At 47.6% G+C, this 15,279-nt stretch overlaps 6 protein-coding genes across 6 annotated transcripts; 4 read left to right on the top strand and 2 right to left on the bottom strand.

Moving 5' to 3' along the window:
- Positions 1 to 983: 983 nt before the first annotated feature.
- B0J16DRAFT_65916 (uncharacterized protein) lies at positions 984 to 2,663 on the bottom strand. Its single transcript, XM_046134244.1, has 5 exons — positions 2,370 to 2,663; positions 2,242 to 2,314; positions 1,985 to 2,193; positions 1,796 to 1,932; positions 984 to 1,748 (listed from the first exon to the last, which is right to left on the bottom strand). Exons 1-5 carry the CDS (start codon positions 2,435 to 2,437, stop codon positions 1,075 to 1,077), a joined length of 1,161 nt encoding a protein of 386 aa, XP_045986679.1. The 5' UTR covers positions 2,438 to 2,663; the 3' UTR covers positions 984 to 1,074.
- Positions 2,664 to 4,934: 2,271 nt separating this feature from the next.
- On the top strand, positions 4,935 to 5,654 carry B0J16DRAFT_65944 (thioredoxin-like protein). Its single transcript, XM_046134245.1, has one exon. It carries the CDS (start codon positions 5,104 to 5,106, stop codon positions 5,467 to 5,469), a length of 366 nt encoding a protein of 121 aa, XP_045986678.1. The 5' UTR covers positions 4,935 to 5,103; the 3' UTR covers positions 5,470 to 5,654.
- Positions 5,655 to 8,743: 3,089 nt separating this feature from the next.
- B0J16DRAFT_394731 (uncharacterized protein) lies at positions 8,744 to 9,860 on the top strand (the record flags this gene model as incomplete). Its single annotated transcript, XM_046132152.1, has 3 exons — positions 8,744 to 9,032; positions 9,090 to 9,592; positions 9,649 to 9,860. Exons 1-3 carry the CDS (start codon positions 8,860 to 8,862, stop codon positions 9,858 to 9,860), a joined length of 888 nt encoding a protein of 295 aa, XP_045986677.1. The 5' UTR covers positions 8,744 to 8,859.
- Positions 9,861 to 10,889: 1,029 nt separating this feature from the next.
- On the top strand, positions 10,890 to 11,939 carry B0J16DRAFT_380655 (uncharacterized protein; the record flags this gene model as incomplete). Its single annotated transcript, XM_046131096.1, has 1 exon — positions 10,890 to 11,939. One exon carries the CDS (start codon positions 10,890 to 10,892, stop codon positions 11,937 to 11,939), a length of 1,050 nt encoding a protein of 349 aa, XP_045986676.1.
- Positions 11,940 to 12,004: 65 nt separating this feature from the next.
- B0J16DRAFT_368969 (uncharacterized protein) lies at positions 12,005 to 13,046 on the bottom strand (the record flags this gene model as incomplete). The annotated part of the gene is made up of 3 exons (XM_046130245.1): positions 12,005 to 12,307; positions 12,357 to 12,940; positions 12,995 to 13,046. 3 exons carry the CDS (start codon positions 13,044 to 13,046, stop codon positions 12,005 to 12,007), a joined length of 939 nt encoding a protein of 312 aa, XP_045986675.1.
- An 828-nt stretch (positions 13,047 to 13,874) lies between these two features.
- On the top strand, positions 13,875 to 15,182 carry B0J16DRAFT_411442 (uncharacterized protein; the record flags this gene model as incomplete). The annotated part of the gene is made up of 5 exons (XM_046133232.1): positions 13,875 to 14,057; positions 14,105 to 14,209; positions 14,263 to 14,642; positions 14,699 to 14,766; positions 14,821 to 15,182. The coding sequence occupies 5 exons, from the start codon at positions 13,875 to 13,877 to the stop codon at positions 15,180 to 15,182; spliced, it is 1,098 nt and encodes a 365-aa protein (XP_045986674.1).
- Between the last annotated feature and the right edge of the window lie 97 nt (positions 15,183 to 15,279).

Here is a 15,279-nt window from a genome sequence, read left to right as displayed (position 1 = left end):
TGTAGCCTTATCAATTAAAGTTTAGGAATAATGCAACAGGACCTTGTAGAGTGAAGATCAGATCCACGACCCTTGTCCTTTTGTTTCATGAACTCTATATCCGGCGTGAATATTCAGATATAAGATTATGCGCTTGGGCTAGTAGACAGACCTGCTTTAATGAACACTAGAATTCACCTCGCATTTCATATTTCACTGCCTTGGCAACGACCCCTAGAACAGGAACGTATATCAACATTACAAGAACAACATCCTTTAACCAATGATCGATAACTATGGGGCCGTTGCTTCAGTTGCATGTGCTGTCGGGCTGGGGGTCTGATATGTATGGGAATGCATACACGATGAAAGGTCTACAGAAAGAAAGAAGTTAGTTCTGAGACCTAAGCTGCTCAGCCGGAGATAGGAGTCGACGGCCCGAAATAACAAAAGCACAACTATTTCGATAGATCATAATTCCAATATTAGTTGATGACGCCCGCAACCAAGACATCAAAACAGGAACAGGCTATCTTCGGTTCACAACCCCTTTCACCCGGATCCGCGCACACTATTTTAGCGTTATCGTGTTCAATGTCTTAGAAGCCCACATGGCAAAGACGATCATCTTCACCACCACGCCGTCAAAGCTAGCGCCCAAGTCCGGCCTTTGTTGACGAGTTTCCCGAAACCACGGAAAGGGGACGGCTTTGACGCGGAAGTACAAAAATGGCCGAAGGAATTGAGCTAGTAGAGAAAGGATTCAGCTAAGCAGGTTAATTGGGACTGTTTTAGTTGCGCTAATTACTGACAGTTCGGCCAAGTTCAGGACGCAACATGACTCGGATATTGTGATGGCTCGTGCTGCTTCACTAGCTGAATTCAGATAACGGATGCGAAGCCAACGGAACATGGGTCAACAGTAGAACCAACGGTGGCGTCTCGCGTAATTATGACGCCTTTCTGATTACAATGGAAATTATTGACATCGTGACAAGTTATTCTATGTATTGTCATTGTGCTGTAGGCACGAATATTCTATCTATATGCAAAACTACATCGCTGGATGTTCTTATCCAAGAAAAAAGAAATAATCTATACGCCGTGATATACTTTGACAACTCCCGCTGCAGATCTTTCAGAAGCTGTCTCCATATCTTCTGTCCGCACGCTATCCTTGCTATTGCTCATCAATTCGTCAGGAATACATCCTATAGGACCCCTTCGATCTTCAGGTCCAGCATCTTCACTGGTGATCTGAATTTCGCGTTTGGCGTAGATCTTAAGCGGTAAAGCATAAGTGTTATTAATCTCCTCCTCGCTGTCGACCTGATGCAGCGCATGATCGGCGCGAATCTGCGAGCGCACGACAGAGCGGTGGTTTGTGAAATTAGTGCGGTAAGCTTTGGAGGGGTTGTTGGTGCTCTTTCCGTAGGTTGAACCGCTGAAGGAGCCGAGCTTGAAAATGCGTCGGAGTAAAGTCCAGATGTAAGGAAGGTTGGCGGTGATGATGGCGGTGGAGGATTCGCGGATGTACCAGAATGTCCAGTTTGAGCCAAAAGGTTCGTTGAAGGAGTAGAATTTGTTGAGGATGGCGGAGAGGATGGTGAAAGCGCCGAGAGCGAAGACGCCGATGAGAACGGCTTTGCGTTTTAGGGGTAGCTGAGATTTGAGGAAGATGGGCATGGGGATAAGGATGATCATTACGTCGGAGGTGATGTTGATGACGGCGTTGGTGATAAGATGGTTTGTAGCAGCGGAACATTGGGCTGTGAACAGTCAGTATGGTTCAATTGAGGCGATGCGATAGACATACTGTTCTCTGGAGGGACAGCCCAGTATTGGGTGAATGGGCGACACCAGACTCCCAGGTACAGAATTTCCATAACGACGAAGCCGGCGGTGACATAAGCGCCGACAAACTTGACAGCCAAGTTTTGACTCAGACTCATACTGCGACAATGTTAGAATTGACTTTGGACACAATGCGACAGGTAATACGAACGTTAGACGGTTGTACATGAGCAACAAGCAGTACTTCATCAACCAAATGGTCATAATCTGCATCTGCTCAACCACCAACACCCATTTAGAACCATATACACGTATCGCAATCTCCTCTGCGTCCAGGACGACATTCTCGTTGGGATCGATGAGGTTACTGCTCGTTTGCGAAATAATTGACATGCCGACCATGAGGATAGTATCGGTGACCTGTAACTGTTAGACATTGCGCATCGTTGGGTAATGTAGGCGACGGACCATGGCTACTATCATCAAGTAATCCTCCAGTTGTAGCTTCCTAATTGAACCCAGCAACATCCGTCGCGAAATCCTGTACCAGGGTTAGTCCCAATCCCAATTGATCTTGTTCCCTCAATTGACTTTACATTCTGGCGACGACGATGGTCCAAGATAGACCGTACCAGGTCCATATCTCAGCTTCTAACAGCGTCATTGTTGCGATGCTTCTTTTTTGGTGTTGGTTGTCGGTTCGGTAAGTTCGGATAGCTTTTTTCTCAGGGTGTGCCTCGTCTTGGGTAGGATCAGCGGTGTCAAATTTCGGTGATCGGCGTCGTCGAGTCGATGTCGCGGTCAATTCGACGTGGGAGGGCTAACGAGGATGCAACGGCGCATGACTTGGGGTAACACCTTTCTTTCTTTTTTTTTTTTTCTCCAAGTCTAAAACCTCCAGTAAAATAAAAAGGACAAGAAATCAATGCCCAGATAACGCGGGGGTGGGTTGGGCTTAAGGGGGGCGAAGAGACTTTATTACCCTCCTCCGCATCGACGAATTTGAATCAAGTGGAGTTTTAGCATCAGGGGCCCCGAACGTTCTTGATCCGGGAACACGAGAGAGGACAGTCTTAGGCCAGTCTTAAGCCTAGCTTGTGAAGAGGGACGACGATTCTTAGCGTACTGGTCTTAGCACGTAAAGCTTGGGGATATTGGGATTGGCCTGATGGGGGTCCCTGACGCCACTCGGATTTGTCGCTGCGATAACAGAGGTCGGTCCTTTAAAGGGCAGAAGGGCTATCAATTGCAGGTCAGTGGGCCAGCGGTAATAATATAGCAGGGATGCTCTCTCATCTCTCAATGTCTCACTTCCGATTTGCTTCTGGGATCGTGTTCCACCTCGTGGGAAGAGAGCTCTTCCTTGCATGACGGAAGGAATGGAATGCAGTTCGCCACGTTTAGAACCCTCCCAGGCTCTCTGATCTCACGAATGGCCGACATCAGCCGCTGACCAGGTCAAGGGGGCAAACATATCCGAAGTAATCCCTGCCAGAGCTGAACCAGCCAGCACGTCTAGAACCCTGAGAGAACGTGATGATGCGACTTGGTGGCAACGGAGTGGCGCTTACTACGCAACCATCGCAACCATTTGACATAACGTTCTTCATTCCAGTACAGCAGTCATGATGAAGTATGACCTGATCTTCTTGCTGCTGTACTGCTTCATTGACCATACTCGGTAAACTCCAAAGCTCGTAACCCGTGCCTTAGCTGCTTGGCTGGCTGCGATCAGACTTGGTCCCTTGTAGACTTAAAACTGTCCTGTAATTCCGCCCTAAATAGAGTTTGCTAGCATCATCCAGCCAAGACGCGATCGCGTGGGCGTAAGGGGGCTCTGACTCGCTGATCACTCCACACTGACACCTTCGATCCTAGCAGCAAGTCTGACATATTTGTCTCGGTCTCAGTTTATCAAGAGGGGACCGAGAGTAAGTAGCTGTAACTAATTACAGAATACACGCTTATCTGGACTCGCTATATCTGAAGGATCAATAGTTTGGATAGCGGCTTCATCTTGTGTCTCTGGGCTGAAGCGCCTGGAAAACGTGAAGCGAAGAAACCCCACTTACCCAATACGGCATCCCACGTTGACTCAGTGAGCGGTTTTTTACTTTTCAGCTTCCCTCTCCTTCTGCCCGTTGCTGCAGCTCTCTTTGTTCTTTATTATCCGAGCGTATCTTCTAATGCAAGCCTCTTTCAACAGCGGAATTAACATCTCGAAGCAGCTTCTTAATTATTGTTAGTGCATCAAACGAATCAGGAGACATTAAGTTGGAACGGTCTTGACGCCGCCAAGCTCAGACCCCTGAAGTCTGCAACGGAATCCCTTACCCGAACGTGAGTTATCACTTTTCTAAGCGAGATAGTCGAACTCGTCTCGAACAATTAGCTTTTTATCTATCTGGGGAAAAGGTATCCGTACCAGGACAATTGACCTGAAGTCCGGTGCTGTGTTTATTCGGTGGGTTAATCATAGCCGAAGGAGGGTCTTTGTCTTGGTCCTGGTCTTGGTGTTTAGTTCTTAGGCCCATCAATTATAGGGGGCCCGCGGTGAGCCGAATTTGCCCACGGGGCAGCTTCCGGTTTGACCTAGAGACCGAGTGGCTCTAGGTCCCTCTCCACTGCGGGAGGCACAGCCTTAAGAGGGAGGTCATTACAGAACCGAGAACGTGTCTGGCCAGAGATTGGGGTCTGGACTGCCAAGATCAAGCGAGTGCGACGATTTTCGATTCATGTTACGTACAATACACGATTGAAACATGCTGGTTACAGGGTAACCTGGGTCATCTTATCGGGTTAGAGTTGCGAATGACATGACATGATACTTGGTAAGGATAATAAAGCAATAGTTTAACACTAGCTCAGGCTTATGCCAAGAATTATTCCATGCCAAATCAATAGCAATTAGCATTATACCTTGTGATAATGCTGCCATGTTTTTGGTTGTGATTCCAATTGATGCAGAAATTTGTCACGATCGCTGGCAAGATTTGAGTCACCCGCTTACTGAGGCTGACTGTGGCTCATATTTTCTATGGCGCAGTCATTAGTAATTGTACCTTGATGAGATAAGATGTGGAATCCCCTCAATTGCGTCAGATCACGTGAGCTCGATATTTCAAAGCGGCTCCGTCAGATTCTCTCAAAATCCATGTCATGAGGAGAAAAGCATATAAACAGATCAACCCAACCACAACAAGGGTCATCATCCTCAAAAAGCCACAGATCTTGATCTCTCATACCTGCATTAGCTACCAACACTAAAGAAAGACAATACTCGTCATCATCAAATCAGCCTCTGTCGATCCCTCGCAGATCAATCTCAAAATGGTTCACCATATCACCTCAAACGACGAGCTTCAAAAGCTTCTCTCATCGACCACATACGTCGCTGTCGACTTCTTCGCAGACTGGTGTCCCCCCTGCAAAGCCATCGCCCCCGTCTATGAGCAACTCGCCACCAAGCACAGCGTTCCCGACGTCCTAGCTTTCGCAAAGGTCAACGTCGATCACGTGCAGGATGCTGCGCGCCAGTACGGCATTACTGCCATGCCCACATTTATGTTCTTCAAGGAGGGCAAGCAAGTCGCTGTGAACGGCCAGGCAGAGATCAAGGGTGCAGACCCCAGAACGCTGGGTGCTGCTGCTGAGAAGTTGGGTGGCCTAGCGCAGAAGCGAGTGTCCGGCGCTTAAGAAAGGGTTAAGGAATCGGAGGGAATGGCTTGTTCAGAGAATTTACTCTACGGATTTATGATGGATACAAAAAGACCTTTGAATGTGTGTGTACCTGCATCGGGAGTTAAGGTTAGCGTTCTTTGACAGGAATGAGGGTCTAACGTGGAGGATTGGCATTACGAGCTTGGATCTCTGGATCGAGTATGATCAGCGGATATAGAATAAATGACTGTTTGCGGAGATTTGTATTTATCTGTGACGTGTATTGAATAAGTGGTCGAAGAATCGCGTCATGAAACATTCAGATCTGATATGATGAAGAGATCTAGATTGGCGAGGAATGCCAAGAAGTAGTGAGAAGTGACAGTTGATGCCTTCTGTTCGAGATTACAGTTTTCCATAAGTAGCTTGCTGATACCGCAAGAGGCGATTCATGCGATCTTGGGTCTGCTGATATTTGAGATGGAAGTTTAACCTCGAACAATGCAGAGCATCATTCGTTAGCATAACCGACGACAAGCGACATGCTTTTAGCCTGAACATTCACTCCAACTTGTTCAGTCAAGATTCGGGCCTAAGGTGCCTGCCAAGTGATTCTAAGATGCCAGCACGGGAACGACGACAAGTGTATCCGACCGTTGCAATTTCACATGGCTGTAACATCTCTTGAAAAGTTCTCTCTTTGGCTACGCAGGGACGGTGCTTTGCAAAACATGATACTCGTCATCATCATTTTATATCTAAGGTTTTGAGACAACAGATTCTCAAAGGCGCAATCAAACGAAACGACAAGATTTCGATCACTGATTGGGAGCCTTGTGTTCAGCTATTTAGGGTTTGGCGGTGACACGTCAGAAGATGCGCGTAACGTACTTAACAAAACAACACTTTTGATCTCACGGCTCTTTACTCAGCAGTGTTCCAGCCCAAAGGTTATATCGTGAGTCATACACAAGGTTAGGATCTTAATCCAATGGCTGAAGCCGATTTGTTATTGTTGAAGGTCGGAGGCATCAGCCTGAATGGCATGATTGGCCTTTCCTCGATGCTCTTCGGGATTTATGAAAGTTAAGTTGATTCTAAAGCCCCCCAGGCCTCCAGGCTCCGTGTTCTACACAGTAAGCAGTCACGCATCTACAGCATCTAATACTGGCAACTCAAAGACGACTTCCTCGTCGTGTAACGCCGTTTTCATAGGTATATTAAGTTCTCATATCTTCTCCAAGTTGATATCCTACATGTTCTGTTTCCAAGACTGCGTGAAGTTTGTTACTATAAGCTTTCGGGATAACATCAGTTAAAGTGTTCTCCAACAAACCTACACATTTGCAGCATCATGAGCCTGATGCTCGCACAGAACCTTCTTCATTTTGCCCTGCCCTGATACAACGCTTTCATCAGGGTATATAATGCCTTCTATTCCACAATCGTCTGGTCTATTTCTCTTCCTTTCGCCAACATCAACAAGGCCAAAAAAAGAAAAAAAGAAAAAAGAAAAGAAGCACCAATCCCTCACAATGGGTTACTCCAACTGCTCGACACTCCTTTGAAACCTCTCATCATGGTTCAACTATAATAACCTTTGATGGTATAGCTATCTCTCAAGCTAATGCCGTTCTTTACCCATCATCATCATCTCTCTTTTCTTCAATCGCGACACAGGAGACTGTGTACGCATCGAGTCTTTCTATCCTCGACAACACGATTTCCACAGTCCCTGAAGCATCATGACCCCAATGCTTGCACCTCCCTTTTGCCCTTCCCTAACGCGAGATTTTGGCCAAGCCATCTATTCCCTTCCTTGATTGCTTCCCTTCGGTCTGCTCCCCCTCCTTTCGCCACCATGAAAACCACACACCACCCACACCTACATAATGGAAATCACCCAACCACCAAATCTTGCATGTCCTTCCTCATAGGTCAGCCTGAGCCACTTTGGAGGGATACTTATCGCTCCAGCTGACTTCAACAGCTATACAGGAGCCCTATCGTATCCTCGGCGACAATGATATAGCTGAGCTTGATGAGATAACATGAGCAAGGCCTTACCTATACGCTACTTAACCTTTCAACTGGTGCTCGCTGCAACGCTCAGAAGCAGCACACCCGCCAGGTAACAGCTAGCCTCGAGACCGCTGTTGCTAGATGGTCTGAAGGAAGCAGTGGAAGGATACCGAGTGGGCATACATGGCTATCAGCCACTCAAGCCAGGGTCGAAGAGTAAGAGATCATCCTGTTATTCTTTTGCCAGCGTTGGAAAGGGAAAAAAGTACGACTGTGAAGCGTTCGGACAATTCACAATAGAAAACACACCATCTGCCTTCGCTTTTCCTATCCAAGATCTGCATAGCAGAACCATGACAGATAGTGTGCTTTTTATTGTGAATTGCCTGAACGTTTCACTACGGGCCGACTTTTCTCTTTCCAACTGGAGATGATGCGACCACGTTCAGACCGTACGACGTCGTCTTGGACTACGAATGAGTGAAAGTTCGCCTCGATTTTGGTTTTTCAACCATTCAGCACCAACAGATCACGAAAACGTCTCTTTTCCTGAGATCCTATCCCTCTGAGTCGAGTGAAATTTCGGAGGGATAAGGTTTCAGGGGAGGAGATGTGTCCGTGATCTGTTGTTGCAGCTTGTTAGAAAAGTCAAAGTCGAGGCTTTTACAGTCAGAAGACCTCCTGCCCTTATCTCGATAGACCCCCGGTCCATTGGTTCAATTGATCCGGATCACATGGGGGTTAATACAGCCATGGGGGATCGGTGACATCTCAGATTCAAGTGGGCAATCTCTCAGCCAACAAGACGACTGCTATTCACACTCAGAGCCGGCGACGCGTTGCATTATTACATGAGTTACAATTGACGAAAGTCTGACGCAACTGAACACATGTGTAGTTATGTCGCTATAACCATTGTTCTGACCCTCAGCATAATTGATCCTGTATTCTTGACCAGTGCAGTGCATTGCGAACAGAATAGTGCTGCCAGCTGTCAACCATGTTGCATAAAGAACAGTAGTTTAGTCATTACATAACAATAGAAAGTCCCATTTATGCACTCTGGAAGCCGCTTATGTTAACCCATAATATATTCCTCCACGTGAATGCAATCTTTACATCTTGTCACTGCCATGGCAATCAATCCTCATTACAACTTACCATCAACAAAGTGCTCAGACAACGGCCAGAACTCCCATCTGATTCGCTCATGACTTCTGAGAATTGAACTTCTCTCGAGCATATCGATTCTTGTTCTCTCTAGACTAACAGATACCATTCCGCCGTACTCCCTTCACTCGACTGACGCCAAAACCCTTGAAGCAACCTCCAGACCGATAATTCTGCCTTTCGCCGCCAATCAGGCTTTTTATCAACAAACCGCTCCCTATTGACACACCAGACATGTCTCAACCTAAGGCCTACGAACCTCGGCTGGCTCCGAGCATGGCCCAGCTCGTCCCAGATCACGAAGCGGTCTGGGACCAGAAGATTAGATGGACAATTGCGGAGGTTCAGCAACGTAAGTCAGAGGGAAAGAAGGCCTTGATCCTGGTTCGACAGAAACATAGAGCGATGTGAGTCTCCTCTTTTGTTACAACGTAGCAAAAGACCCCGTACTCACACTGCTACAGCGCTATCCAAGATGCCCTGGTGAACAATGGAATAGTTTCAACCGAACTTTCCACCAGCACAGAACGAAATCAGGAAACAGCCATACAGCGTTTCAGAGAGTCGGGATCCAATCTCGACGCGTTGATTGTAACTTACACACCAAGTCAGAATGTTTCCTTGGCCGGGGCATGCAAGCACGGACTCATTGTCCAGTACCCTGAGGAGTTTCAGGAATATGTCGAGGCAACAAACTCTTTGACCACCACCGATCAGACGACCAAGCCCTCCTGGAACGCGGCCTTTGTCCGTGGTACCATGGATGTGGTTACTGAAACCCGCTTGATCCGAAGCGGAGTGGATTTTGTCCTCACAAACATGGGAGCTCCTCGATGGCTCACGGACCAACAAAACACCATCCGAGCATGTTACTTCGTGGCCATGATTATGGGCCATTCATGCAGCGGGTATCCCCGCCTAAGGGTACACTGGTCTAGGTTGGAGACAGTGGAAGTCCGACGAGAAGGTATGTTGTACTAAACCTTCTGTTCTTCTAGAAGCTATCTAACTCATGGTATCTAGGGCTTTTTTACTTTGCTCTTGGCAAGCTACTAGAGGAGCAGCCTGAGATTTCGGCTCAAGTGACTGGCGAGAACATTTCGAGGACTGCGCTTAGTTGGGTACCCGGGACCGACCTAACCGCAGAACATGTCATGGGCGCCCACCCCGAGGCCGCCGACGGCGTAATCCTCTTCAATTACGTCGTCGGTGGGCATCGGGCAGGCATGCTGTAGTCATGTAGCTAGCAGACTGGCTCTAAGAGAATTGTAGCGTCCTCGGTGCGATGAAATGGTCCTGGAAGCGAGAAGTAACCTTCGGTTTGGGATCTTGTGATGAAGACAGTGGACTTGGTAAAAGATGGTGCTGGTTTTTGCTGATTGTGACCAGCTCTGTGGCGTAGTTGTACGCCCCGCCACCTCTATTAGGCTACATAGATCGGGATAGAACAAGATCGATACAAAGAACGCGTGGCGATGCCTTCGGAATCTTGGAGGGAAGAAGTTTATTTCGTTGTTCTACGAAACACTATTATAGAGATGGCCTTACCCAAAGTAGAGAGAATGAACCAGTACCGTCTCATATGACGTCCCTCGTGAGACTTGAGCAATACTGCTGCTATGTAGACTGCTCAGCCGGATGTTGCCACGGAGAAAGAAGAAGAAGAAGCTAGTCAAGAAAAAGAAAAGACATGTGGGTATGCCCTGCGGGCCGATCCTTCGCGTAATAGATAGTAAGCAGAGCCCACCTTAAAGGATTCCTCGCTGATCCTGCCATCTTGAAGGTGCAGTAAGCGTAACTGAAACAGATTCTCTGGTTGAGCTGTCGGCTGTCGAGCTTGATTTATAATAATTGGTTCCTTTGATGCAAGAGGTTTCAGCTCAACCAGCCTCAGCGCTTATCATTACGCAAACCTGCATCAGAAGTACCGTATCAACTCATGAAATGCGGTGGCGCCTGTGGATATTGCCTGCTTGTCTTACCGAAGGCAGAAAAAGCCTGCAGTTCACGAAATAACGCAGCGTACTCAATCAAATCATCGTAGCGAATTCCACTAGCGGTATCCACCGGCGCTACCGGGTTTAATAACTTGATATGGACGTTATCACATCTCGTACATTGATTGTAAGCGCGGGCTGATGGTTGGCTTCCAACTGCCATTGCGGGCCGAGCGAGATAATTGCATAAGACCCAGCCCTCCCCCCATTCATGATGACCCATATGGCATCTCAATTCTGATACCTCTAAGGTCTTGCTTAACAATAATGGCCCTCTATCAAGGGAGAACAGGCTATGCAGCCTGTCTTTTACTCACTCTTTGTTACTTCATCACCCCCACGCTCGCCCGCTCCTACACCCAATACCAGCACTTCTTCCCAGCCTGGGATCCCATTCTCCAAAAGCAACTCCTCACACCAGAATGTACCGAACCTCTGTCTGATTACCGCAACCGCTCCAACCCAGACCACCGACTAGGCTACCAAGTAATAGACTGTATCCTGGAAACCATGCCCGAATTTCGCAAAGCCGAACTTGGTGCCTCTGTCGTGATCCTCGGTCTAGCGCCTGCAGTTCTTCAATTGATGAGCGCTTCATACCTTGATACTGCTATGTTGGCTTTTCGACGGCCTGGTCTAGCTTTCCTGTTGTCGATGGCAAGTTCAGGAGTAAGACCTCTTGGGGCGGGGGAATATGATAGCTACATTGATACGATGGGAACGGAACCCTTTGTCACGAACTTTGGGAAACCAGATTCTTCCCGGATACCCGCGTTCGTGTCGGCACTGGAGTATACCGTCGCTGTTGGGGCTGTTGTGAATAATGCGTACCTCACGTATCAGCTTAGCACGTGGGCGGTCTGCACATTTGCACCAGGGGATGATTTTCTTCCTGCTGTCTGGACTGCTGCGGCCGTGGCGATACACCTTTTCGGATACATCGCTGCGAGGTTGAAAGTGACCGTTGAAGAGAAAACGACTGACAATCATGGAAGGTGGAGTCGGCTCTGGGCTGAGTTCAAACCAACGCCATGGCAGGGTAGACTCGTCGTCAAAAAGGAGAACAAACACAATGGCTGGTTCCTGGTACTGGTATCCGCTCTCTATATCGGAGATGCACTGCAGGCATTCTTTGGCACTCTTATTCTTTCAAGTTTGGTGTTTATCAGTGTTAGGGACTCTGCCATTATCGTGATTCGATTGACGGCGAGTGCTCTGTTCGCGAGGGGAATTCTCATCTATGAACTTACTGCGTTCAGCACAGAGAAGAACAAAAGAAACCTATCCGGAATGACCCTGTACACGTCTATAAAATAGGCTTTGAGGATAGGGAGTGTAGTCAATTAGTCGAAAATCTACTTATCTATTGGTCTGCTTGTACTCTAGCTATTAGATCTCATACCTTTCTCTTTGACCTTCTCAAAGAACTTGAGCTCTTCAGTCATAGCTCGTGTCCCCGCTCCCAAAGGACTCACAGTAGGATACAACGCTTCAAGTGTTATCTCGCGCACGTTAACCGATTGTTCCTCCTTACTTCCAACCATCAAGATCTCCATAATATTTCCATCACCGTACTGTGGCTTTTGGAGTACTCGCATAGCAAGTTCAGCAACATCTTCTGGCTCCAACGCTATGTCTCCCGGCTGAAGTCGATCACGGCAATAGTCCTGCTCAAAGATGGGAGTCTGCAAGATATCAGTATGAAACACAGCACAAAGGAAAAGAGGGACGTACGAAGACTGCTCCAGGACAAACAGCCGCGTTTCGAATGCCCAGAGCCGTTTTTAATCCACCCAAACTCTTGACCATACTGACAAGCGCAGCCTTACTAGCAAAATACAACGGGGTCTGCATAGAATGCATATAGCCACCCATACTAGCTACAAAGAGCAGATTTCCCTCTACATTCGGATTCTGCTGCCAATAATCAATAGCGATCTGCGACAGTCTTATCGGTCCAATGGTGTTGATAGCGAAACTCTTGTACTGTCCAACCTTCGCATCCTCGGGGTCTTCTGCGAGGGGTGATATGCCGGGTGGGTTCCAGAAGGAGCTCGATGGAGGCTCGTAGACACCTGCGCAGCTGATCACGATGTCGATTCGAGTGAAAGCTTCGAGGGCGGTTTTCCAGAGGGAGGAAATTTGGGTCCAGTCTGAGATATCTGTCGGGCAGAATGTAGCTGATGGTTTGGAAGGGTCGGAAGAAGGATGAGGATGTTGAGATAGCGTTGCTTCAGCTTCAGGGCGGAGACGAAGATCGGCGACCATTACGGAGCAGCCTGCTTCGAGCAGCATTTTAATGATGGCATGGCCGATACCTGTATGGCTTATAAGTATTCACTGTCGTCATCCGTGTTCTAGAGTTTACTTACCTGAGCCACCGCCTGTGACGATGGCGAAACGACCCTTGACGGAGTATGACATGACGAAGGGAGAAGGGATAACAGTGTAAGGAAGAAAGAAGTTCGAGACAAGGGACAAACCCTTTGTATTTTTATGCGCCCTGGTCCTGGCCCTGACCCTGGTATTGTCATGGGCCCTCGAGGCGAGCAGCGGAACAAGCGGCCAAGCGTTTTAGAGTGGCAGATCCTCTAGCCCCCGCGATAACAAACGAGGGATTATATGCTACCGGAAAGTTGGGACTTACCCGTATATTAGGACCCATCTGAGTTTAATCCAAGAAGTTCAGATGAGGTTTTAATTCTGAATAGTATTCATTCACATTTTATTCTGCCGAAGAAGCTTCCATAATAAATAATCTCGTTCCTGTCTTTCTTGCCTAAACGAACCCTCTGCAGGTTACCGGGTACAACCAACAATTGTTCGTTCTCGCCTCCAACCTGCATTAGCGAACAGGGGGATGCCACAAATGTAGTCAATCCTCAACCAATTCCAACATTTATCAGATCATGTTGGTCAGAACCCTGGTGTTTTAGTGGGCCATTCTGTATAGCCTAATCATAAAAGGGACTTCTTTTGATTCTCCTTCCCGAAAACTGAGGAGAGGATGGGCGACGGAGACCTTCGTTGGAATATTTCAACAGGGATAACCTGCTAACACCTTGTTCGTTGTGCGAGCATAAAGGACTTGAATCCTGGACTGAACAGTCAGTCTGTCTGTCCCTGGCCAACAGACAAGTTTGGGAAAGACAAAAAGAGAAAAGACGCATAAGGAGCAATCATTTAATTACCTGCGTTCCACAGATATGATTTCCTTCTTATTCCCAACTTTCATGCCATGGCCTTTCGGACATGAGTCACATGAGTACTGAGCCCAGCTGGGAATCAGTGCAGCCTCAAGGGCTTGCACTAGCTTTATTCGTCACAACAGTCATTCTTTCAATACTTTGCACTATTGTCGTGTTCCTGAGAACATACATCCGAACACGGAACCAGTGCATTGGTAATGATGATTACCTAATGTGTGCCGGCTGGGTAAGATCATTCAAAATTTCACTGGATATCATTGCTGATTTTTAAAGGTCGCATATATGGTGCACAATGGCATTGTGATTGCTGGATGCCATACAGGCATCGGAACAGTCCGTTACAAACTTAGTACAGCACAGGTCCAAGGGGGAATGAAGGTTGGTCAACCATGCAGTCAATAGGATACTGCAGCTTGCTGATGACGAGCCAGTATGTTCTTCTATGGCAGATGTTCTACGCCGTAACCTTGGCCTTTGTCAAAACAAGTATCTGCGTTACAGTCCTTCGAATTGCAACGGGAAAACTCTACATTCTAACCCTACGATTCCTCATTGCGCAGTCAGTACTACTGAGTACAGTGGGCGTCATTGTCGTCTTGGTTCAATGCCGACCGGTCGAGGCCTTCTGGATTCCATCAAAGGGCACATGCATGGATAAAATCCTTCCTACGATCTTGACCTACGCCGCATCGGTCTCTAACGTCATCACGGACTTTGCAACGGCTCTAATTCCTATGTTACTTGTGCGGAAATTACAGATGAGGTCTAACTTAAAGCTTTATGCTCAATTGATCATGTGTCTTGGTGTTTTGTAAGTTCCCGCCCTTATTTCATAGCTTCTGGTGAACGCTCTAACAGCTTGTACAGAGCATCGATTGCAAGCATTGTTCGAGTGCCATATTCAAATGCCTACCTCAAACCCGACAACTTTGTTTGTGAGTAATACTCGTGGCATTTAAACCTCAGGTAACCACTGACACCTCCCCTAGACCAGGTCGGGAATATCATCCTCTGGACGGTAGTCGAATGCGGTGTTGGAATAGTAGCAGGCTCACTTCCCTCGCTTAGAGCATTCTTCAAAAGCCTGGCGAAAGACAGGAGCACCGATGATCAAAGCCATTCAAATGGTACAGACCTTGTGACTATTGGTCGAGTCAGAGAGAGATCGAACCGTGAAGGGAATATGGAGCTGGGAGCAAATGAGACAGTCATAAATGGCAGTGACTACCAAGAAGGGGATACTGACAGTACAAGACGGATAATGAAAGCAGCGAGAGTGGACACAGTGGAACAAGATGGAAGTGATGAGGAGCCATCGTGTGACGATAGTTATAGGCAAAGCCCTCGTTAGAAATGGGCTGGTCTACTTTTGCCTTCGGCCATGATACTCTGCTCCGGCTGTTCCGAATGAAGTTCAACCTGAGCAACTGCCGAATCTTCTAGAGCGG

The sequence above is a fragment of the Fusarium flagelliforme genome, assembly GCF_020744385.1.
Source record: "Fusarium flagelliforme strain FIESC 12 MPI-CAGE-AA-0113 chromosome Unknown B0J16scaffold_2, whole genome shotgun sequence".
Classification (NCBI taxonomy): domain Eukaryota; kingdom Fungi; phylum Ascomycota; class Sordariomycetes; order Hypocreales; family Nectriaceae; genus Fusarium; species Fusarium flagelliforme.
Note: the sequence above shows the minus strand (reverse complement) of the source record. Positions and strands in the feature narration are given on the sequence as shown.